Source organism: Manis pentadactyla, chromosome 4, assembly GCF_030020395.1.
Source record: "Manis pentadactyla isolate mManPen7 chromosome 4, mManPen7.hap1, whole genome shotgun sequence".
Classification (NCBI taxonomy): Eukaryota; Metazoa; Chordata; class Mammalia; order Pholidota; family Manidae; genus Manis; species Manis pentadactyla.
The window spans coordinates 169,701,752-169,726,322 of NC_080022.1; the positions used below are offsets into that span (position 1 = coordinate 169,701,752).

The following is a 24,571-nucleotide window of genomic DNA, read 5'->3' on the forward strand; positions in this document are numbered from 1 at the left end:
GCGTGCTGCCTTTCAGTACGTTTCTAAGTGGATTTGTTGGCAAATGGCACGTCAACGTTGTGGGCAGATGACTGTTCTTGGCCGGGCAATCAGCAGCAGGAAGGCTGGCAGCAGCTGGATCCACAGCTCTGTGGCAGGCAGCCAGGCAGGCAGCAGCAGGTGGGCTGGTAGCAGGTTCTGTGGCAGTACACGGGTCCAGAGCACACTGGCTGGCTGCAGCTGGATCCACAGCAGGACTGTCCACAGCCACTAGACCCACAGCAGGAGGGCTGGCAGCAGGGGGTCACACAAGTCGGCCGGCAGCAGGTGGTCCTGCAGCAGCTGGTTTGACAGCAGGTTGGGCGGCAGCAAGGCTGGCAGCAGCTGGACCCCCAGCCACTAGACCCACAGCAGGTGGGCTGGCAGCAGGAGGCCACACAAGTCGGCCGGCAGCACGTGGTCCTGCAGCAGCTGGTTTGACAGCAGGTTGGGCGGCGGCAAGGCTGGCAGCAGCTGGACCCCCAGCAGGTCTGTCCACAGCCAATGGACCCACAGCAGGAGGGCTGGCAGCAGGGAGCGCTGCAGCAGGTGGGCTGGCAGCAGGTGGCCACACAGGTTGGCCGGCAGAAGGTGGTCCTGCAGCAGGTGGTTTGACAGCAAGTTGGGCGGCTGCAAGACCCACAGCAGGTGGGCTGGCAGCAGGGGGAGCAGCACGACTGGCACATCGTGTTACGATAGAGGGGGGCTCTTGCTCGCAGGTGAGTTGTTCAGATTCTGATGTCTCCTTGTGTTCTGGAGCTTTTTATAGTCCAGTCCCCCCAAAATTTGGGCCAATGACAAGGACTTTGCTTGTTGTTGTTTATATTGTTTTCCATAGCCGCTAGGGAATTGTAAAAGAGGAAGACTTTGTTCCCTCTTATGAATTTTTAGCAAGTAAGTGTTTGATGTGTTTCTTAATTGAGAATAACTCACAGCAACTCTTTCCAGGAAAAAGGAAGGTGGTCACCTCATCAGCATCGTTCCTGTAATGATCACAATCTGATCATGTGATGCAGTTCCCACTGGCCGACGGAGGGTCAGAGCACTTGTCCCTCGAGCTTTGTCCCTTGGTTGTACTTAGATTGGGATGTGTTCCTGCAGAGGGGCACCATGCTGATATGTTCACAGTCACAAACTGCATGCACGCCCGAGTCCAAGTCTGTTTCCCCACAGAAGCCTGATTCAGGACCACTGCACATATCTATCCATAGCATCCACCCCACCTGCGTACCCTGTTCAACCAGAGGCACTTGGGTAGAGGGTGTTTGGCACAACGTCTTTCATATGGCAAGGCAGAACCGAAGCAGTTGGATAGAGGCAGTGGGACAGTGGCACTAAGAAAGCGTCTTGTTCAATCCTGGGTGAACAACAGTCCTAATGGGTCCAGTACTAAGGGGTTTCCCAGGAAGTGGGACTTGCAACTGCAGTTTGGGCAGACCAGGGTGAGTTGGAGACTCTAGCCCAAACATGGAGAGAAAGCACCCTCAACTGACCTCATGTCACTGACAGTACGTTCATTGTGCCATTGTGCTGTCTTCTTTCTTCTCTCCCTCTCTCTCTCTCTCTCCCTCTCTCTTTTTTCCTTTCCTTCTCTTTTTATGTCTCTTGTTCTTTCTATGTTTCTTTATCTATCTCCCTTTCTGTCTGTCTCCCTCCCTTCCTTCCTCCTTCCCTATGTTTTGTCTCCCTCCTCCTTCTCCTCCTTCAATTCCTCCTCCACGTCCTTCTTTGAAAAGTTGTGGCTGTCCACCACACTGAAGATGCAAATATTCGATCCGAGTGGAGAAAATCTTAGATTACAGATGGAGTTTTTAATACGCTATGCATATGTCTTGGATCTCAGTATGTTCAGGTTAATTTCTGTCTGTCAGATCCACTTCTCTATACCTGAGGGCTCTTTTCATCCAACAGCACAAAGTCGTGCTCTGTGTGTGTGCCCCGCTGAGAAAAACACTCATCCAGTGCTTCTGGAGAGTTGGCCTATAGAGACTCCAGCTTCCTTGTTCCTCAATTAAGATCATCCCCAAATGAGTGTCTCCCATCATTTCTGATAGTGTCCCTCCAGGGTGAGCTTCAGCCGCCCACTGTGATGCTGGCTCATGACCGCCCTTCCCGCTATCACTTCCCCACTGCACTACCGCTATGGACCACACTCCCCAGACAACGACATGCACTTGAACCTTTCCTCCAGAGTAACTTCTGGGAGGAAGCAAACTATGACATTAGCTTCTTCCGTTTTAATACCTTTTTTGGGCTGTTGAGTTGTTCTCCTCTGTTCTTGTCCCCGCCGCTACAAACGATTGAAGGGCAGAGACCCAGTAGTGAAGCGGCGTGCAAGTTTTCTTTAAATACCCTCTAAGTGAGGAATGGGCCAGGGTCGAGGTTAATGAAGGCTAGTTTACTTGACTACAGTCGAGATTAAGGAAAAAAGAGGAGGAAAAGGAAGCTCATTGAACTGCTGCTTGGCCCAGGGCATAATCCCTTGCCAACTTCTAAAGCCACACTCACCTGCCGTCCAGTGCCCGCTTGAGTGTGCATGGCAAGGGATCTAAGTCTCCACCACCCAGGACTTGGGGGAGCCTGAGAGCCCTGCAATCAATGAGATTGTGTCCTCAGAACTTCCTAAACATCAAGAGAAGAGATTTTCGGGCAGGCTACTAAGGAGTATGATCGTATTGCTGCCGTTGCGTCTGGGCCACCCAGGCGATGGGAAGTTGCAAGCCCAAATCACAGCTCTCAGTAGCCCCTCCCTGCTTACTTGGAGTAGGACAGAGAGAGGGACACACTGGAAGAAAGGCGAGTGCGGGCAACCTCAGAGAGGCGGCACTCTTAAGGGCTTCGGATTCTGTCTCTCAAGGCTTTCAAGAACGGGATAAAGGTAAACGGATGGGGGGTTGGGTGGAGGTAGGCTTGATGTGTGGGTTCAACTTGTCTATCTTCAGTGAGGGACACTATGTCCTCATCCACTGTCAGTCCTCCAGGAAATTCTGTATGTGAAGCTTAACACAATGGATTGATTGATCCTGTTCCTCTCCAAGATACTCGTTAGGTGACCCGAAAGCACTGGGAATATATCAACTAAGACTGCTTACCGTGCCTTAAGATAGGTAGTTGGCTGACTACCAGAGAACATCTTAGGAATCTCACCTCCTAACTCCCTGGTTTTTAAAATGGAATCTTAGCCTATGATGGCGCCCCTCCTGTTCCTCCTGCCCTGTTTATCTCAGCATTTCTCATCACAGGCAGGAAAAGGTAATGATGATGCTTGTCTCATGTCTCAGCTCTATCTCAGCTGCATTAGCTAGAGCGAGTCTCAAGGTCAGCCCGAATCCAGAGCACGTGGCATGAACTCACATTGCCACGGGACGTTATCTCTGTGAGTCCTTTCTGGCTCTCTGGCTTTATCTGATTAACCCCCTGTATTCTTGTTGAGCGCGCCCCTCTTTGCATTGCACTTATATCTGTCTTCATGACTAACACCTTCGTCTCCAAAAGGGGAACCTTTAGACCTGCTTTGCGCATGTCTCCAAGCACTAAAGGTAATGTGTGTGAAGCATCCAGTGGCAATACCAGCAGCAGTAGGCAGCCCAGGACACGTGAGTTCCTCCTCGCATCCACCCAGATCCCCAGCAGGAAGCAGCAGCCGGCAAGCTCGGTGTGGGCAGTCTCTTCAGAACATGCCACGCACACAGTGTCACCAGCTGACACGTGTCCTGGGCACTGACCTTGTTAACTCAGCAGAGTTAGCTCTACTGCTCCCAAGGAGGTGATCCAAGTCCCAAAGTCTTCTATTCCTTTCAGAGCCCGAATCACGCCCTACCTCCCTGAATCTCAGGCAGCATCATTAGTTCAGGGCCCAAAGCGCCAGCCTCCTCTGCTGGCTCCTTTGAATGCACAGGTTCCTCGCTTTCCTTCTTTCCCACGTCGTTCAGATTCCGCTGGATTATTAACTTCATTTCCCTCCAGTGCCTCAGATTTCCCTCACAAAACACAGGAAGCCGTTTTGTCCCCTCCGCTGGTTCAGAAGTTACGGATTACTCAGTGTCATCCACGCCCATTGCCTAGCTTCTCAGTGCCCAACTTTGCCCGTACTGAATTTCCTTCCTAAAATTTTGATCAGGTGGAAGAATGGCCTTAAAGTTGGGGAGCGTAATATGCTTGGCAGAAAATTACTTAATTCCTCATTTGGTGTCTATAGGTTCTCAGGCCAAGGAGGTCATTCGAGAATACGGTTTTCATGATGCCCAAGAACGCATGTCCTTAGATGGCCTCCTTGTCATGAGGAACCTGGATTCTAACAAATGTTTGGTGCAGATGAATTTCAGGGAGTGGCTGGACAGCACCTGAGGCCAGGAAAGGCTCCCTGCATTCAGAAGAGCTCCCAGATGCAGAAGAGCTCCTACTGGCCCAACATTAGTTGCTGTTCCTGAGGTGTAAGACACCGATTGGGCAGGAACTTTGGACACAGGTATCATCTGCGTATACAAGAGAATAGGACTTCTGTTGTTCAAGAAGGAACTCATGTTAACATTTTGCTCATGCTCAGTCCCAGGGTTCGTTCTGACTTGTCTTGACCAATAAACTTTAAGTACCCTTGAACAGAGGACAGCCTTGGTTGTCCATCTGTCCATTTCAGCTATATAACATGACACTGTGAAATTTTCTCCTATGGAAAAGGGAGAGAGTAATTTTATGGGGACTGTATGAGGCTCAGAATGCCCAATGCATATGCTATTCCGCATGTATGTAAGTTCATATTTCTGGAATGCTGTACAATAAGACAAAAAACAATGTGGCATGTATGACGGTACAGGATTTATTAAGCCTAATGGGGGAGACACCCTACATCTAGGGAGATAACTCCAAGAGATCATAAAAGGCAGAAAGCAGGATACAAGAACTGGGAGTACATGGAAAAACAAAGCATGACTGAGAGATTTTCAACAGTGGCAGAAACGTGTGTAAAAGCTCTAAGGATATGTTTTCCCAAGTCACTTAGAAGGAGAGGAAGAAGATCTTGAGTGCAGAGTCAGAGCAGCGACCAACACTCCATGTGGAGGATGCATGAAGCTGCCACACGATTCACAAGGTCTAAGGACCAAGAGAATCGGGGTGAAGCACGCCGCACTCCATCAAGCTGGTTCACACGCTGAACAGGCAGATGAGTAAAGCAACTTTGGCGAGAGCGTGCTGCCTTTCAGTACGTTTCTAAGTGGATTTGTTGGCAAATGGCACGTCAACGTTGTGGGCAGATGACTGTTCTTGGCCGGGCAATCAGCAGCAGGAAGGCTGGCAGCAGCTGGATCCACAGCTCTGTGGCAGGCAGCCAGGCAGGCAGCAGCAGGTGGGCTGGTAGCAGGTTCTGTGGCAGTACACGGGTCCAGAGCACACTGGCTGGCTGCAGCTGGATCCACAGCAGGACTGTCCACAGCCACTAGACCCACAGCAGGAGGGCTGGCAGCAGGGGGTCACACAAGTCGGCCGGCAGCAGGTGGTCCTGCAGCAGCTGGTTTGACAGCAGGTTGGGCGGCAGCAAGGCTGGCAGCAGCTGGACCCCCAGCCACTAGACCCACAGCAGGTGGGCTGGCAGCAGGAGGCCACACAAGTCGGCCGGCAGCACGTGGTCCTGCAGCAGCTGGTTTGACAGCAGGTTGGGCGGCGGCAAGGCTGGCAGCAGCTGGACCCCCAGCAGGTCTGTCCACAGCCAATGGACCCACAGCAGGAGGGCTGGCAGCAGGGAGCGCTGCAGCAGGTGGGCTGGCAGCAGGTGGCCACACAGGTTGGCCGGCAGAAGGTGGTCCTGCAGCAGGTGGTTTGACAGCAAGTTGGGCGGCTGCAAGACCCACAGCAGGTGGGCTGGCAGCAGGGGGAGCAGCACGACTGGCACATCGTGTTACGATAGAGGGGGGCTCTTGCTCGCAGGTGAGTTGTTCAGATTCTGATGTCTCCTTGTGTTCTGGAGCTTTTTATAGTCCAGTCCCCCCAAAATTTGGACCAATGACAAGGACTTTGCTTGTTGTTGTTTATATTGTTTTCCATAGCCGCTAGGGAATTGTAAAAGAGGAAGACTTTGTTCCCTCTTATGAATTTTTAGCAAGTAAGTGTTTGATGTGTTTCTTAATTGAGAATAACTCACAGCAACTCTTTCCAGGAAAAAGGAAGGTGGTCACCTCATCAGCATCGTTCCTGTAATGATCACAATCTGATCATGTGATGCAGTTCCCACTGGCCGACGGAGGGTCAGAGCACTTGTCCCTCGAGCTTTGTCCCTTGGTTGTACTTAGATTGGGATGTGTTCCTGCAGAGGGGCACCATGCTGATATGTTCACAGTCACAAACTGCATGCACGCCCGAGTCCAAGTCTGTTTCCCCACAGAAGCCTGATTCAGGACCACTGCACATATCTATCCATAGCATCCACCCCACCTGCGTACCCTGTTCAACCAGAGGCACTTGGGTAGAGGGTGTTTGGCACAACGTCTTTCATATGGCAAGGCAGAACCGAAGCAGTTGGATAGAGGCAGTGGGACAGTGGCACTAAGAAAGCGTCTTGTTCAATCCTGGGTGAACAACAGTCCTAATGGGTCCAGTACTAAGGGGTTTCCCAGGAAGTGGGACTTGCAACTGCAGTTTGGGCAGACCAGGGTGAGTTGGAGACTCTAGCCCAAACATGGAGAGAAAGCACCCTCAACTGACCTCATGTCACTGACAGTACGTTCATTGTGCCATTGTGCTGTCTTCTTTCTTCTCTCCCTCTCTCTCTCTCTCTCCCTCTCTCTTTTTTCCTTTCCTTCTCTTTTTATGTCTCTTGTTCTTTCTATGTTTCTTTATCTATCTCCCTTTCTGTCTGTCTCCCTCCCTTCCTTCCTCCTTCCCTATGTTTTGTCTCCCTCCTCCTTCTCCTCCTTCAATTCCTCCTCCACGTCCTTCTTTGAAAAGTTGTGGCTGTCCACCACACTGAAGATGCAAATATTCGATCCGAGTGGAGAAACTCTTAGATTACAGATGGTGTTTTTAATACGCTATGCATATGTCTTGGATCTCAGTATGTTCAGGTTAATTTCTGTCTGTCAGATCCACTTCTCTATACCTGAGGGCTCTTTTCATCCAACAGCACAAAGTCGTGCTCTGTGTGTGTGCCCCGCTGAGAAAAACACTCATCCAGTGCTTCTGGAGAGTTGGCCTATAGAGACTCCAGCTTCCTTGTTCCTCAATTAAGATCATCCCCAAATGAGTGTCTCCCATCATTTCTGATAGTGTCCCTCCAGGGTGAGCTTCAGCCGCCCACTGTGATGCTGGCTCATGACCGCCCTTCCCGCTATCACTTCCCCACTGCACTACCGCTATGGACCACACTCCCCAGACAACGACATGCACTTGAACCTTTCCTCCAGAGTAACTTCTGGGAGGAAGCAAACTATGACATTAGCTTCTTCCGTTTTAATACCTTTTTTGGGCTGTTGAGTTGTTCTCCTCTGTTCTTGTCCCCGCCGCTACAAACGATTGAAGGGCAGAGACCCAGTAGTGAAGCGGCGTGCAAGTTTTCTTTAAATACCCTCTAAGTGAGGAATGGGCCAGGGTCGAGGTTAATGAAGGCTAGTTTACTTGACTACAGTCGAGATTAAGGAAAAAAGAGGAGGAAAAGGAAGCTCATTGAACTGCTGCTGGGCCCAGGGCATAATCCCTTGCCAACTTCTAAAGCCACACTCACCTGCCGTCCAGTGCCCGCTTGAGTGTGCATGGCAAGGGATCTAAGTCTCCACCACCCAGGACTTGGGGGAGCCTGAGAGCCCTGCAATCAATGAGATTGTGTCCTCAGAACTTCCTAAACATCAAGAGAAGAGATTTTCGGGCAGGCTACTAAGGAGTATGATCGTATTGCTGCCGTTGCGTCTGGGCCACCCAGGCGATGGGAAGTTGCAAGCCCAAATCACAGCTCTCAGTAGCCCCTCCCTGCTTACTTGGAGTAGGACAGAGAGAGGGACACACTGGAAGAAAGGCGAGTGCGGGCAACCTCAGAGAGGCGGCACTCTTAAGGGCTTCGGATTCTGTCTCTCAAGGCTTTCAAGAACGGGATAAAGGTAAACGGATGGGGGGTTGGGTGGAGGTAGGCTTGATGTGTGGGTTCAACTTGTCTCTCTTCAGTGAGGGACACTATGTCCTCATCCACTGTCAGTCCTCCAGGAAATTCTGTATGTGAAGCTTAACACAATGGATTGATTGATCCTGTTCCTCTCCAAGATACTCGTTAGGTGACCCGAAAGCACTGGGAATATATCAACTAAGACTGCTTACCGTGCCTTAAGATAGGTAGTTGGCTGACTACCAGAGAACATCTTAGGAATCTCACCTCCTAACTCCCTGGTTTTTAAAATGGAATCTTAGCCTATGATGGCGCCCCTCCTGTTCCTCCTGCCCTGTTTATCTCAGCATTTCTCATCACAGGCAGGAAAAGGTAATGATGATGCTTGTCTCATGTCTCAGCTCTATCTCAGCTGCATTAGCTAGAGCGAGTCTCAAGGTCAGCCCGGATCCAGAGCACGTGGCATGAACTCACATTGCCATGGGACGTTATCTCTGTGAGTCCTTTCTGGCTCTCTGGCTTTATCTGATTAACCCCCTGTGTTCTTGTTGAGCGCACCCCTCTTTGCATTGCACTTATATCTGTCTTCATGACTAACACCTTCGTCTCCAAAAGGGGAACCTTTAGACCTGCTTTGCACATGTCTCCAAGCACTAAAGGTAATGTGTGTGAAGCATCCAGTGGCAATACCAGCAGCAGTAGGCAGCCCAGGACACGTGAGTTCCTCCTCGCGTCCAACCAGACCCCCAGCAGGAAGCAGCAGCCGGCAAGCTCGGTGTGGGCAGTCTCTTCAGAACATGCCACGCACACAGTGTCACCAGCTGACACGTGTCCTGGGCACTGACCTTGTTAACTCAGCAGAGTTAGCTCTACTGCTCCCAAGGAGGTGATCCAAGTCCCAAAGTCTTCTATTCCTTTCAGAGCCCGAATCACGCCCTACCTCCCTGAATCTCAGGCAGCATCATTAGTTCAGGGCCCAAAGCGCCAGCCTCCTCTGCTGGCTCCTTTGAATGCACAGGTTCCTCGCTTTCCTTCTTTCCCACGTCGTTCAGATTCCGCTGGATTATTAACTTCATTTCCCTCCAGTGCCTCAGATTTCCCTCACAAAACACAGGAAGCCGTTTTGTCCCCTCAGCTGGTTCAGAGGTTACGGATTACTCAGTGTCATCCACGCCCATCGCATAGCTTCTCAGTGCCCAACTTTGCCCGTACTGAATTTCCTTCCTAACATTTTGGTCAGGTGGAAGAATGGCCTTAAAGTTGGGGAGCTTAATATGCTTGGCAGAAAATTACTTAATTCCTCATTTGGTGTCTATAGGTTCTCAGGCCAAGGAGGTCATTCGAGAATACGGTTTTCATGATGCCCAAGAACGCATGTCCTTAGATGGCCTCCTTGTCATGAGGAACCTGGATTCTAACAAATGTTTGGTGCAGATGAATTTCAGGGAGTGGCTGGACAGCACCTGAGGCCAGGAAAGGCTCCCTGCATTCAGAAGAGCTCCCAGATGCAGAAGAGCTCCTACTGGCCCAACATTAGTTGCTGTTCCTGAGGTGTAAGACACCGATTGGGCAGGAACTTTGGACACAGGTATCATCTGCGTATACAAGAGAATAGGACTTCTGTTGTTCAAGAAGGAACTCATGTTAACATTTTGCTCATGCTCAGTCCCAGGGTTCGTTCTGACTTGTCTTGACCAATAAACTTTAAGTACCCTTGAACAGAGGACAGCCTTGGTTGTCCATCTGTCCATTTCAGCTATATAACATGATACTGTGAAATTTTCTCCTATGGAAAAGGGAGAGAGTAATTTTATGGGGACTGTATGAGGCTCAGAATGCCCAATGCATATGCTGTTCCGCATGTATATAAGTTCATATGTCTGGAATGCTGTACAATAAGACAAAAAACAATGTGGCATGTATGACGGTACAGGATTTATTAAGCCTAATGGGGGAGACACCCTACATCTAGGGAGATAACTCCAAGAGATCATAAAAGGCAGAAAGCAGGATACAAGAACTGGGAGTACATGGAAAAACAAAGCATGACTGAGAGATTTTCAACAGTGGCAGAAACGTGTGTAAAAGCTCTAAGGATATGTTTTCCCAAGTCACTTAGAAGGAGAGGAAGAAGATCTTGAGTGCAGAGTCAGAGAAGCGACCAACACTCCATGTGGAGGATGCATGAAGCTGCCACACGATTCACAAGGTCTAAGGACCAAGAGAATCGGGGTGAAGCACGCCGCACTCCATCAAGCTGGTTCACACGCTGAACAGGCAGATGAGTAAAGCAACTTTGGCGAGAGCGTGCTGCCTTTCAGTACGTTTCTAAGTGGATTTGTTGGCAAATGGCACGTCAACGTTGTGGGCAGATGACTGTTCTTGGCCGGGCAATCAGCAGCAGGAAGGCTGGCAGCAGCTGGATCCACAGCTCTGTGGCAGGCAGCCAGGCAGGCAGCAGCAGGTGGGCTGGTAGCAGGTTCTGTGGCAGTACACGGGTCCAGAGCACACTGGCTGGCTGCAGCTGGATCCACAGCAGGACTGTCCACAGCCACTAGACCCACAGCAGGAGGGCTGGCAGCAGGGGGTCACACAAGTCGGCCGGCAGCAGGTGGTCCTGCAGCAGCTGGTTTGACAGCAGGTTGGGCGGCAGCAAGGCTGGCAGCAGCTGGACCCCCAGCCACTAGACCCACAGCAGGTGGGCTGGCAGCAGGAGGCCACACAAGTCGGCCGGCAGCACGTGGTCCTGCAGCAGCTGGTTTGACAGCAGGTTGGGCGGCGGCAAGGCTGGCAGCAGCTGGACCCCCAGCAGGTCTGTCCACAGCCAATGGACCCACAGCAGGAGGGCTGGCAGCAGGGAGCGCGGCAGCAGGTGGGCTGGCAGCAGGTGGCCACACAGGTTGGCCGGCAGAAGGTGGTCCTGCAGCAGCTGGTTTGACAGCAAGTTGGGCGGCTGCAAGACCCACAGCAGGTGGGCTGGCAGCAGGGGGAGCAGCACGACTGGCACATCGTGTTACGATAGAGGGGTCTCTTGCTCGCAGGTGAGTTGTTCAGATTCTGATGTCTCCTTGTGTTCTGGAGCTTTTTATAGTCCAGTCCCCCCAAAATTTGGACCAATGACAAGGACTTTGCTTGTTGTTGTTTATATTGTTTTCCATAGCCACTAGGGAATTGTAAAAGAGGAAGACTTTGTTCCCTCTTATGAATTTTTAGCAAGTAAGTGTTTGATGTGTTTCTTAATTGAGAATAACTCACAGCAACTCTTTCCAGGAAAAAGGAAGGTGGTCACCTCATCAGCATCGTTCCTGTAATGATCACAATCTGATCATGTGATGCAGTTCCCACTGGCCGACGGAGGGTCAGAGCACTTGTCCCTCGAGCTTTGTCCCTTGGTTGTACTTAGATTGGGATGTGTTCCTGCAGAGGGGCACCATGCTGATATGTTCACAGTCACAAACTGCATGCACGCCCGAGTCCAAGTCTGTTTCCCCACAGAAGCCTGATTCAGGACCACTGCACATATCTATCCATAGCATCCACCCCACCTGCGTACCCTGTTCAACCAGAGGCACTTGGGTAGAGGGTGTTTGGCACAACGTCTTTCATATGGCAAGGCAGAACCGAAGCAGTTGGATAGAGGCAGTGGGACAGTGGCACTAAGAAAGCGTCTTGTTCAATCCTGGGTGAACAACAGTCCTAATGGGTCCAGTACTAAGGGGTTTCCCAGGAAGTGGGACTTGCAACTGCAGTTTGGGCAGACCAGGGTGAGTTGGAGACTCTAGCCCAAACATGGAGAGAAAGCACCCTCAACTGACCTCATGTCACTGACAGTACGTTCATTGTGCCATTGTGCTGTCTTCTTTCTTCTCTCCCTCTCGCTCTCTCTCTCCCTCTCTCTTTTTTCCTTTCCTTCTCTTTTTATGTCTCTTGTTCTTTCTATGTTTCTTTATCTATCTCCCTTTCTGTCTGTCTCCCTCCCTTCCTTCCTCCTTCCCTAAGTTTTGTCTCCCTCCTCCTTCTCCTCCTTCAATTCCTCCTCAACGTCCTTCTTTGAAAAGTTGTGGCTGTCCACCACACTGAAGATGCAAATATTCGATCCGAGTGGAGAAACTCTTAGATTACAGATGGTGTTTTTAATACGCTATGCATATGTCTTGGATCTCAGTATGTTCAGGTTAATTTCTGTCTGTCAGATCCACTTCTCTATACCTGAGGGCTCTTTTCATCCAACAGCACAAAGTCGTGCTCTGTGTGTGTGCCCCGCTGAGAAAAACACTCATCCAGTGCTTCTGGAGAGTTGGCCTATAGAGACTCCAGCTTCCTTGTCCTCAATTAAGATCATCCCCAAATGAGTGTCTCCCATCATTTCTGATAGTGTCCCTCCAGGGTGAGCTTCAGCCGCCCACTGTGATGCTGGCTCATGACCGCCCTTCCCGCTATCACTTCCCCACTGCACTACCGCTATGGACCACACTCCCCAGACAACGACATGCACTTGAACCTTTCCTCCAGAGTAACTTCTGGGAGGAAGCAAACTATGACTTTAGCTTCTTCCGTTTTAATACCTTTTTTGGGCTGTTGAGTTGTTCTCCTCTGTTCTTGTCCCCGCCGCTACAAACGATTGAAGGGCAGAGACCCAGTAGTGAAGCGGCGTGCAAGTTTTCTTTAAATACCCTCTAAGTGAGGAATGGGCCAGGGTCGAGGTTAATGAAGGCTAGTTTACTTGACTACAGTCGAGATTAAGGAAAAAAGAGGAGGAAAAGGAAGCTCATTGAACTGCTGCTTGGCCCAGGGCATAATCCCTTGCCAACTTCTAAAGCCACACTCACCTGCCGTCCAGTGCCCGCTTGAGTGTGCATGGCAAGGGAACTAAGTCTCCACCACCCAGGACTTGGGGGAGCCTGAGAGCCCTGCAATCAATGAGATTGTGTCCTCAGAACTTCCTAAACATCAAGAGAAGAGATTTTCGGGCAGGCTACTAAGGAGTATGATCGTATTGCTGCCGTTGCGTCTGGGCCACCCAGGCGATGGGAAGTTGCAAGCCCAAATCACAGCTCTCAGTAGCCCCTCCCTGCTTACTTGGAGTAGGACAGAGAGAGGGACACACTGGAAGAAAGGCGAGTGCGGGCAACCTCAGAGAGGCGGCACTCTTAAGGGCTTCGGATTCTGTCTCTCAAGGCTTTCAAGAACGGGATAAAGGTAAACGGATGGGGGGTTGGGTGGAGGTAGGCTTGATGTGTGGGTTCAACTTGTCTATCTTCAGTGAGGGACACTATGTCCTCATCCACTGTCAGTCCTCCAGGAAATTCTGTATGTGAAGCTTAACACAATGGATTGATTGATCCTGTTCCTCTCCAAGATACTCGTTAGGTGACCCGAAAGCACTGGGAATATATCAACTAAGACTGCTTACCGTGCCTTAAGATAGGTAGTTGGCTGACTACCAGAGAACATCTTAGGAATCTCACCTCCTAACTCCCTGGTTTTTAAAATGGAATCTTAGCCTATGATGGCGCCCCTCCTGTTCCTCCTGCCCTGTTTATCTCAGCATTTCTCATCACAGGCAGGAAAAGGTAATGATGATGCTTGTCTCATGTCTCAGCTCTATCTCAGCTGCATTAGCTAGAGCGAGTCTCAAGGTCAGCCCGGATCCAGAGCACGTGGCATGAACTCACATTGCCACGGGACGTTATCTCTGTGAGTCCTTTCTGGCTCTCTGGCCTTATCTGATTAACCCCCTGTGTTCTTGTTGAGCGCGCCGCTCTTTGCATTGCACTTATATCTGTCTTCATGACTAACACCTTCGTCTCCAAAAGGGGAACCTTTAGACCTGCTTTGCACATGTCTCCAAGCACTAAAGGTAATGTGTGTGAAGCATCCAGTGGCAATACCAGCAGCAGTAGGCAGCCCAGGACACGTGAGTTCCTCCTCACGTCCACCCAGACCCCCAGCAAAAAGCAGCAGCCGGCAAGCTCGGTGTGGGCAGTCTCTTCAGAACATGCCACGCACACAGTGTCACCAGCTGACACGTGTCCTGGGCACTGACCTTGTTAACTCAGCAGAGTTACCTCTACTGCTCCCAAGGAGGTGATCCAAGTCCCAAAGTCTTCTATTCCTTTCAGAGCCCGAATCACGCCCTACCTCCCTGAATCTCAGGCAGCATCATTAGTTCAGGGCCTAAAGCGCCAGCCTCCTCTGCTGGCTCCTGTGAATGCACAGGTTCCTCGCTTTCCTTCTTACCCACGTCGTTCAGATTCCGCTGGATTATTAACTTCATTTCCCTCCAGTGCCTCAGATTTCCCTCACAAAACACAGGAAGCCGTTTTGTCCCCTCAGCTGGTTCAGAGGTTACGGATTACTCAGTGTCATCCACGCCCATCGCCTAGCTTCTCAGTGCCCAACTTTGCCCGTACTGAATTTCCTTCCTAACATTTTGGTCAGGTGGAAGAATGGCCTTAAAGTTGGGGAGCGTAATATGCTTGGCAGAAAATTACTTAATTCCTCATTTGGTGTCTATAGGTTCTCAGGCCAAGGAGGTCATTCGAGAATACGGTTTTCATGATGCCCAAGAACGCATGTCCTTAGATGGCCTCCTTGTCATGAGGAACCTGGATTCTAACAAATGTTTGGTGCAGATGAATTTCAGGGAGTGGCTGGACAGCACCTGAGGCCAGGAAAGGCTCCCTGCATTCAGAAGAGCTCCCAGATGCAGAAGAGCTCCTACTGGCCCAACATTAGTTGCTGTTCCTGAGGTGTAAGACACCGATTGGGCAGGAACTTTGGACACAGGTATCATCTGCGTATACAAGAGAATAGGACTTCTGTTGTTCAAGAAGGAACTCATGTTAACATTTTGCTCATGCTCAGTCCCAGGGTTCGTTCTGACTTGTCTTGACCAATAAACTTTAAGTACCCTTGAACAGAGGACAGCCTTGGTTGTCCATCTGTCCATTTCAGCTATATAACATGACACTGTGAAATTTTCTCCTATGGAAAAGGGAGAGAGTAATTTTATGGGGACTGTATGAGGCTCAGAATGCCCAATGCATATGCTGTTCCGCATGTATGTAAGTTCATATGTCTGGAATGCTGTACAATAAGACAAAAAACAATGTGGCATGTATGACGGTACAGGATTTATTAAGCCTAATGGGGGAGACACCCTACATCTAGGGAGATAACTCCAAGAGATCATAAAAGGCAGAAAGCAGGATACAAGAACTGGGAGTACATGGAAAAACAAAGCATGACTGAGAGATTTTCAACAGTGGCAGAAACGTGTGTAAAAGCTCTAAGGATATGTTTTCCCAAGTCACTTAGAAGGAGAGGAAGAAGATCTTGAGTGCAGAGTCAGAGCAGCGACCAACACTCCATGTGGAGGATGCATGAAGCTGCCACACGATTCACAAGGTCTAAGGACCAAGAGAATCGGGGTGAAGCACGCCGCACTCCATCAAGCTGGTTCACACGCTGAACAGGCAGATGAGTAAAGCAACTTTGGCGAGAGCGTGCTGCCTTTCAGTACGTTTCTAAGTGGATTTGTTGGCAAATGGCACGTCAACGTTGTGGGCAGATGACTGTTCTTGGCCGGGCAATCAGCAGCAGGAAGGCTGGCAGCAGCTGGATCCACAGCTCTGTGGCAGGCAGCCAGGCAGGCAGCAGCAGGTGGGCTGGTAGCAGGTTCTGTGGCAGTACACGGGTCCAGAGCACACTGGCTGGCTGCAGCTGGATCCACAGCAGGACTGTCCACAGCCACTAGACCCACAGCAGGAGGGCTGGCAGCAGGGGGTCACACAAGTCGGCCGGCAGCAGGTGGTCCTGCAGCAGCTGGTTTGACAGCAGGTTGGGCGGCAGCAAGGCTGGCAGCAGCTGGACCCCCAGCCACTAGACCCACAGCAGGTGGGCTGGCAGCAGGAGGCCACACAAGTCGGCCGGCAGCACGTGGTCCTGCAGCAGCTGGTTTGACAGCAGGTTGGGCGGCGGCAAGGCTGGCAGCAGCTGGACCCCCAGCAGGTCTGTCCACAGCCAATGGACCCACAGCAGGAGGGCTGGCAGCAGGGAGCGCTGCAGCAGGTGGGCTGGCAGCTGGTGGCCACACAGGTTGGCCGGCAGAAGGTGGTCCTGCAGCAGCTGGTTTGACAGCAAGTTGGGTGGCTGCAAGACCCACAGCAGGTGGGCTGGCAGCAGGGGGAGCAGCACGACTGGCACATCGTGTTACGATAGAGGGGGGCTCTTGCTCGCAGGTGAGTTGTTCAGATTCTGATGTCTCCTTGTGTTCTGGAGCTTTATATAGTCCAGTCCCCCCAAAATTTGGACCAATGACAAGGACTTTGCTTGTTGTTGTTTATATTGTTTTCCATAGCCACTAGGGAATTGTAAAAGAGGAAGACTTTGTTCCCTCTTATGAATTTTTAGCAAGTAAGTGTTTGATGTGTTTCTTAATTGAGAATAACTCACAGCAACTCTTTCCAGGAAAAAGGAAGGTGGTCACCTCATCAGCATCGTTCCTGTAATGATCACAATCTGATCATGTGATGCAGTTCCCACTGGCCGACGGAGGGTCAGAGCACTTGTCCCTCGAGCTTTGTCCCTTGGTTGTACTTAGATTGGGATGTGTTCCTGCAGAGGGGCACCATGCTGATATGTTCACAGTCACAAACTGCATGCACGCCCGAGTCCAAGTCTGTTTCCCCACAGAAGCCTGATTCAGGACCACTGCACATATCTATCCATAGCATCCACCCCACCTGCGTACCCTGTTCAACCAGAGGCACTTGGGTAGAGGGTGTTTGGCACAACGTCTTTCATATGGCAAGGCAGAACCGAAGCAGTTGGATAGAGGCAGTGGGACAGTGGCACTAAGAAAGCGTCTTGTTCAATCCTGGGTGAACAACAGTCCTAATGGGTCCAGTACTAAGGGGTTTCCCAGGAAGTGGGACTTGCAACTGCAGTTTGGGCAGACCAGGGTGAGTTGGAGACTCTAGCCCAAACATGGAGAGAAAGCACCCTCAACTGACCTCATGTCACTGACAGTACGTTCATTGTGCCATTGTGCTGTCTTCTTTCTTCTCTCCCTCTCTCTCTCTCTCTCCCTCTCTCTTTTTTCCTTTCCTTCTCTTTTTATGTCTCTTGTTCTTTCTATGTTTCTTTATCTATCTCCCTTTCTGTCTGTCTCCCTCCCTTCCTTCCTCCTTCCCTATGTTTTGTCTCCCTCCTCCTTCTCCTCCTTCAATTCCTCCTCCACGTCCTTCTTTGAAAAGTTGTGGCTGTCCACCACACTGAAGATGCAAATATTCGATCCGAGTGGAGAAACTCTTAGATTACAGATGGAGTTTTTAATACGCTATGCATATGTCTTGGATCTCAGTATGTTCAGGTTAATTTCTGTCTGTCAGATCCACTTCTCTATACCTGAGGGCTCTTTTCATCCAACAGCACAAAGTCGTGCTCTGTGTGTGTGCCCCGCTGAGAAAAACACTCATCCAGTGCTTCTGGAGAGTTGGCCTATAGAGACTCCAGCTTCCTTGTCCTCAATTAAGATCATCCCCAAATGAGTGTCTCCCATCATTTCTGATAGTGTCCCTCCAGGGTGAGCTTCAGCCGCCCACTGTGATGCTGGCTCATGACCGCCCTTCCCGCTATCACTTCCCCACTGCACTACCGCTATGGACCACACTCCCCAGACAACGACATGCACTTGAACCTTTCCTCCAGAGTAACTTCTGGGAGGAAGCAAACTATGACTTTAGCTTCTTCCGTTTTAATACCTTTTTTGGGCTGTTGAGTTGTTCTCCTCTGTTCTTGTCCCCGCCGCTACAAACGATTGAAGGGCAGAGACCCAGTAGTGAAGCGGCGTGCAAGTTTTCTTTAAATACCCTCTAAGTGAGGAATGGGCCAGGGTCGAGGTTAATGAAGGCTAGTTTACTTGACTACAGTCGAGATTAAGGAAAAAAGAGGAGGAAAAGGAAGCTCATTGAACTGCTGCTTGGCCCAGGGCATAATCCCTTGCCAACTTCTAAAGCCACACTCACCTGCCGTCCAGTGCCCGCTTGAGTGTGCATGGCAAGGGAACTAAGTCTCCACCACCCAGGACTTGGGGGAGCCTGAGAGCCCTGCAATCAATGAGATTGTGTCCTCAGAACTTCCTAAACATCAAGAGAAGAGATTTTCGGGCAGGCTACTAAGGAGTATGATCGTATTGCTGCCGTTGCGTCTGGGCCACCCAGGCGATGGGAAGTTGCAAGCCCAAATCACAGCTCTCAGTAGCCCCTCCCTGCTTACTTGGAGTAGGACAGAGAGAGGGACACACTGGAAGAAAGGCGAGTGCGGGCAACCTCAGAGAGGCGGCACTCTTAAGGGCTTCGGATTCTGTCTCTCAAGGCTTTCAAGAACGGGATAAAGGTAAACGGATGGGGGGTTGGGTGGAGGTAGGCTTGATGTGTGGGTTCAACTTGTCTATCTTCAGTGAGGGACACTATGTCCTCATCCACTGTCAGTCCTCCAGGAAATTCTGTATGTGAAGCTTAACACAATGGATTGATTGATCCTGTTCCTCTCCAAGATACTCGTTAGGTGACCCGAAAGCACTGGGAATATATCAACTAAGACTGCTTACCGTGCCTTAAGATAGGTAGTTGGCTGACTACCAGAGAACATCTTAGGAATCTCACCTCCTAACTCCCTGGTTTTTAAAATGGAATCTTAGCCTATGATGGCGCCCCTCCTGTTCCTCCTGCCCTGTTTATCTCAGCATTTCTCATCACAGGCAGGAAAAGGTAATGATGATGCTTGTCTCATGTCTCAGCTCTATCTCAGCTGCATTAGCTAGAGCGAGTCTCAAGGTCAGCCCGGATCCAGAGCACGTGGCATGAACTCACATTGCCACGGGACGTTATCTCTGTGAGTCCTTTCTGGCTCTCTGGCCTTATCTGATTAACCCCCTGTGTTCTTGTTGAGCGCGCCCCTCTTTGCATTGCACTTATATCTGTCTTCATGACTAACACCTTCGTCTCCAAAAGGGGAACCTTTAGACCTGCTTTGCACATGTCTCCAAGCACTAAAGGTAATGTGTGTGAAGCATCCAGTGGCAATACCAGCAGCAGTAGGCAGCCCAGGACACGTGAGTTCCTCCTCACGTCCACCCAGACCCCCAGCAAAAAGCAGCAGCCGGCAAGCTCGGTGTGGGCAGTCTCTTCAGAACATGCCACGCACACAGTGTCACCAGCTGACACGTGTCCTGGGCACTGACCTTGTTAACTCAGCAGAGTTACCTCTACTGCTCCCAAGGAGGTGATCCAAGTCCCAAAGTCTTCTATTCCTTTCAGAGCCCGAATCACGCCCTACCTCCCTGAATCTCAGGCAGCATCATTAGTTCAGGGCCTAAAGCGCCAGCCTCCTCTGCTGGCTCCTGTGAATGCACAGGTTCCTCGCTTTCCTTCTTACCCACGTCGTTCAGATTCCGCTGGATTATTAACTTCATTTCCCTCCAGTGCCTCAGATTTCCCTCACAAAACACAGGAAGCCGTTTTGTCCCCTCAGCTGGTTCAGAGGTTACGGATTACTCAGTGTCATCCACGCCCATCGCCTAGCTTCTCAGTGCCCAACTTTGCCCGTACTGAATTTCCTTCCTAACATTTTGGTCAGGTGGAAGAATGGCCTTAAAGTTGGGGAGCGTAATATGCTTGGCAGAAAATTACTTAATTCCTCATTTGGTGTCTATAGGTTCTCAGGCCAAGGAGGTCATTCGAGAATACGGTTTTCATGATGCCCAAGAACGCATGTCCTTAGATGGCCTCCTTGTCATGAGGAACCTGGATTCTAACAAATGTTTGGTGCAGATGAATTTCAGGGAGTGGCTGGACAGCACCTGAGGCCAGGAAAGGCTCCCTGCATTCAGAAGAGCTCCCAGATGCAGAAGAGCTCCTACTGGCCCAACATTAGTTGCTGTTCCTGAGGTGTAAGACACCGATTGGGCAGGAACTTTGGACACAGGTATCATCTGCGTATACAAGAGAATAGGACTTCTGTTGTTCAAGAAGGAACTCATGTTAACATTTTGCTCATGCTCAGTCCCAGGGTTCGTTCTGACTTGTCTTGACCAATAAACTTTAAGTACCCTTGAACAGAGGACAGCCTTGGTTGTCCATCTGTCCATTTCAGCTATATAACATGACACTGTGAAATTTTCTCCTATGGAAAAGGGAGAGAGTAATTTTATGGGGACTGTATGAGGCTCAGAATGCCCAATGCATATGCTGTTCCGCATGTATGTAAGTTCATATGTCTGGAATGCTGTACAATAAGACAAAAAACAATGTGGCATGTATGACGGTACAGGATTTATTAAGCCTAATGGGGGAGACACCCTACATCTAGGGAGATAACTCCAAGAGATCATAAAAGGCAGAAAGCAGGATACAAGAACTGGGAGTACATGGAAAAACAAAGCATGACTGAGAGATTTTCAACAGTGGCAGAAACGTGTGTAAAAGCTCTAAGGATATGTTTTCCCAAGTCACTTAGAAGGAGAGGAAGAAGATCTTGAGTGCAGAGTCAGAGCAGCGACCAACACTCCATGTGGAGGATGCATGAAGCTGCCACACGATTCACAAGGTCTAAGGACCAAGAGAATCGGGGTGAAGCACGCCGCACTCCATCAAGCTGGTTCACACGCTGAACAGGCAGATGAGTAAAGCAACTTTGGCGAGAGCGTGCTGCCTTTCAGTACGTTTCTAAGTGGATTTGTTGGCAAATGGCACGTCAACGTTGTGGGCAGATGACTGTTCTTGGCCGGGCAATCAGCAGCAGGAAGGCTGGCAGCAGCTGGATCCACAGCTCTGTGGCAGGCAGCCAGGCAGGCAGCAGCAGGTGGGCTGGTAGCAGGTTCTGTGGCAGTACACGGGTCCAGAGCACACTGGCTGGCTGCAGCTGGATCCACAGCAGGACTGTCCACAGCCACTAGACCCACAGCAGGAGGGCTGGCAGCAGGGGGTCACACAAGTCGGCCGGCAGCAGGTGGTCCTGCAGCAGCTGGTTTGACAGCAGGTTGGGCGGCAGCAAGGCTGGCAGCAGCTGGACCCCCAGCCACTAGACCCACAGCAGGTGGGCTGGCAGCAGGAGGCCACACAAGTCGGCCGGCAGCACGTGGTCCTGCAGCAGCTGGTTTGACAGCAGGTTGGGCGGCGGCAAGGCTGGCAGCAGCTGGACCCCCAGCAGGTCTGTCCACAGCCAATGGACCCACAGCAGGAGGGCTGGCAGCAGGGAGCGCTGCAGCAGGTGGGCTGGCAGCTGGTGGCCACACAGGTTGGCCGGCAGAAGGTGGTCCTGCAGCAGCTGGTTTGACAGCAAGTTGGGTGGCTGCAAGACCCACAGCAGGTGGGCTGGCAGCAGGGGGAGCAGCACGACTGGCACATCGTGTTACGATAGAGGGGGGCTCTTGCTCGCAGGTGAGTTGTTCAGATTCTGATGTCTCCTTGTGTTCTGGAGCTTTATATAGTCCAGTCCCCCCAAAATTTGGACCAATGACAAGGACTTTGCTTGTTGTTGTTTATATTGTTTTCCATAGCCACTAGGGAATTGTAAAAGAGGAAGACTTTGTTCCCTCTTATGAATTTTTAGCAAGTAAGTGTTTGATGTGTTTCTTAATTGAGAATAACTCACAGCAACTCTTTCCAGGAAAAAGGAAGGTGGTCACCTCATCAGCATCGTTCCTGTAATGATCACAATCTGATCATGTGATGCAGTTCCCACTGGCCGACGGAGGGTCAGAGCACTTGTCCCTCGAGCTTTGTCCCTTGGTTGTACTTAGATTGGGATGTGTTCCTGCAGAGGGGCACCATGCTGATATGTTCACAGTCACAAACTGCATGCACGCCCGAGTCCAAGTCTGTTTCCCCACAGAAGCCTGATTCAGGACCACTGCACATATCTATCCATAGCATCCACCCCACCTGCGTACCCTGTTCAACCAGAGGCACTTGGGTAGAGGGTGTTTGGCACAACGTCTTTCATATGGCAAGGCAGAACCGAAGCAGTTGGATAGAGGCAGTGGGACAGTGGCACTAAGAAAGCGTCTTGTTCAATCCTGGGTGAACAACAGTCCTAATGGGTCCAGTACTAAGGGGTTTCCCAGGAAGTGGGACTTGCAACTGCAGTTTGGGCAGACCAGGGTGAGTTGGAGACTCTAGCCCAAACATGGAGAGAAAGCACCCTCAACTGACCTCATGTCACTGACAGTACGTTCATTGTGCCATTGTGCTGTCTTCTTTCTTCTCTCCCTCTCTCTCTCTCTCTCCCTCTCTCTTTTTTCCTTTCCTTCTCTTTTTATGTCTCTTGTTCTTTCTATGTTTCTTTATCTATCTCCCTTTCTGTCTGTCTCCCTCCCTTCCTTCCTCCTTCCCTATGTTTTGTCTCCCTCCTCCTTCTCCTCCTTCAATTCCTCCTCCACGTCCTTCTTTGAAAAGTTGTGGCTGTCCACCACACTGAAGATGCAAATATTCGATCCGAGTGGAGAAACTCTTAGATTACAGATGGTGTTTTTAATACGCTATGCATATGTCTTGGATCTCAGTATGTTCAGGTTAATTTCTGTCTGTCAGATCCACTTCTCTATACCTGAGGGCTCTTTTCATCCAACAGCACAAAGTCGTGCTCTGTGTGTGTGCCCCGCTGAGAAAAACACTCATCCAGTGCTTCTGGAGAGTTGGCCTATAGAGACTCCAGCTTCCTTGTTCCTCAATTAAGATCATCCCCAAATGAGTGTCTCCCATCATTTCTGATAGTGTCCCTCCAGGGTGAGCTTCAGCCGCCCACTGTGATGCTGGCTCATGACCGCCCTTCCCGCTATCACTTCCCCACTGCACTACCGCTATGGACCACACTCCCCAGACAACGACATGCACTTGAACCTTTCCTCCAGAGTAACTTCTGGGAGGAAGCAAACTATGACATTAGCTTCTTCCGTTTTAATACCTTTTTTGGGCTGTTGAGTTGTTCTCCTCTGTTCTTGTCCCCGCCGCTACAAACGATTGAAGGGCAGAGACCCAGTAGTGAAGCGGCGTGCAAGTTTTCTTTAAATACCCTCTAAGTGAGGAATGGGCCAGGGTCGAGGTTAATGAAGGCTAGTTTACTTGACTACAGTCGAGATTAAGGAAAAAAGAGGAGGAAAAGGAAGCTCATTGAACTGCTGCTTGGCCCAGGGCATAATCCCTTGCCAACTTCTAAAGCCACACTCACCTGCCGTCCAGTGCCCGCTTGAGTGTGCATGGCAAGGGATCTAAGTCTCCACCACCCAGGACTTGGGGGAGCCTGAGAGCCCTGCAATCAATGAGATTGTGTCCTCAGAACTTCCTAAACATCAAGAGAAGAGATTTTCGGGCAGGCTACTAAGGAGTATGATCGTATTGCTGCCGTTGCGTCTGGGCCACCCAGGCGATGGGAAGTTGCAAGCCCAAATCACAGCTCTCAGTAGCCCCTCCCTGCTTACTTGGAGTAGGACAGAGAGAGGGACACACTGGAAGAAAGGCGAGTGCGGGCAACCTCAGAGAGGCGGCACTCTTAAGGGCTTCGGATTCTGTCTCTCAAGGCTTTCAAGAACGGGATAAAGGTAAACGGATGGGGGGTTGGGTGGAGGTAGGCTTGATGTGTGGGTTCAACTTGTCTATCTTCAGTGAGGGACACTATGTCCTCATCCACTGTCAGTCCTCCAGGAAATTCTGTATGTGAAGCTTAACACAATGGATTGATTGATCCTGTTCCTCTCCAAGATACTCGTTAGGTGACCCGAAAGCACTGGGAATATATCAACTAAGACTGCTTACCGTGCCTTAAGATAGGTAGTTGGCTGACTACCAGAGAACATCTTAGGAATCTCACCTCCTAACTCCCTGGTTTTTAAAATGGAATCTTAGCCTATGATGGCGCCCCTCCTGTTCCTCCTGCCCTGTTTATCTCAGCATTTCTCATCACAGGCAGGAAAAGGTAATGATGATGCTTGTCTCATGTCTCAGCTCTATCTCAGCTGCATTAGCTAGAGCGAGTCTCAAGGTCAGCCCGGATCCAGAGCACGTGGCATGAACTCACATTGCCACGGGACGTTATCTCTGTGAGTCCTTTCTGGCTCTCTGGCTTTATCTGATTAACCCCCTGTGTTCTTGTTGAGCGCGCCCCTCTTTGCATTGCACTTATATCTGTCTTCATGACTAACACCTTCGTCTCCAAAAGGGGAACCTTTAGACCTGCTTTGCGCATGTCTCCAAGCACTAAAGGTAATGTGTGTGAAGCATCCAGTGGCAATACCAGCAGCAGTAGGCAGCCCAGGACACGTGAGTTCCTCCTCGCGTCCACCCAGACCCCCAGCAGGAAGCAGCAGCCGGCAAGCTCGGTGTGGGCAGTCTCTTCAGAACATGCCACGCACACAGTGTCACCAGCTGACACGTGTCCTGGGCACTGACCTTGTTAACTCAGCAGAGT

The 24,571-nt window shown here is 50.6% G+C and overlaps 5 protein-coding genes across 5 annotated transcripts; all 5 read right to left on the reverse strand.

The window, feature by feature from the left end:
• On the reverse strand, positions 1-3,632 carry LOC130683266 (keratin-associated protein 9-1-like). The gene is made up of 2 exons (XM_057499523.1): positions 3,615-3,632; positions 1-671 (listed from the first exon to the last, which is right to left on the reverse strand). Exons 1-2 carry the CDS (start codon positions 3,630-3,632, stop codon positions 90-92), a joined length of 600 nt encoding a protein of 199 aa, XP_057355506.1. The 3' UTR covers positions 1-89.
• A 1,571-nt stretch (positions 3,633-5,203) lies between these two features.
• On the reverse strand, positions 5,204-5,874 carry LOC130683699 (keratin-associated protein 9-1-like; the record flags this gene model as incomplete). The annotated part of the gene is made up of 1 exon (XM_057501959.1): positions 5,204-5,874. A coding segment is annotated over one exon (582 nt), but the record flags the coding sequence as incomplete, so codon positions are not given.
• A 4,535-nt stretch (positions 5,875-10,409) lies between these two features.
• On the reverse strand, positions 10,410-11,044 carry LOC130683700 (keratin-associated protein 9-2-like; the record flags this gene model as incomplete). Its single annotated transcript, XM_057501960.1, has 2 exons — positions 10,410-10,718; positions 10,791-11,044. Coding segments are annotated over 2 exons (477 nt in total), but the record flags the coding sequence as incomplete, so codon positions are not given.
• A 4,563-nt stretch (positions 11,045-15,607) lies between these two features.
• Positions 15,608-16,245, reverse strand: LOC130683701 (keratin-associated protein 4-12-like; the record flags this gene model as incomplete). The annotated part of the gene is made up of 1 exon (XM_057501961.1): positions 15,608-16,245. A coding segment is annotated over one exon (549 nt), but the record flags the coding sequence as incomplete, so codon positions are not given.
• Positions 16,246-20,809: 4,564 nt separating this feature from the next.
• LOC130683702 (keratin-associated protein 4-12-like) lies at positions 20,810-21,447 on the reverse strand (the record flags this gene model as incomplete). The annotated part of the gene is made up of 1 exon (XM_057501963.1): positions 20,810-21,447. A coding segment is annotated over one exon (549 nt), but the record flags the coding sequence as incomplete, so codon positions are not given.
• Positions 21,448-24,571: the final 3,124 nt, after the last annotated feature.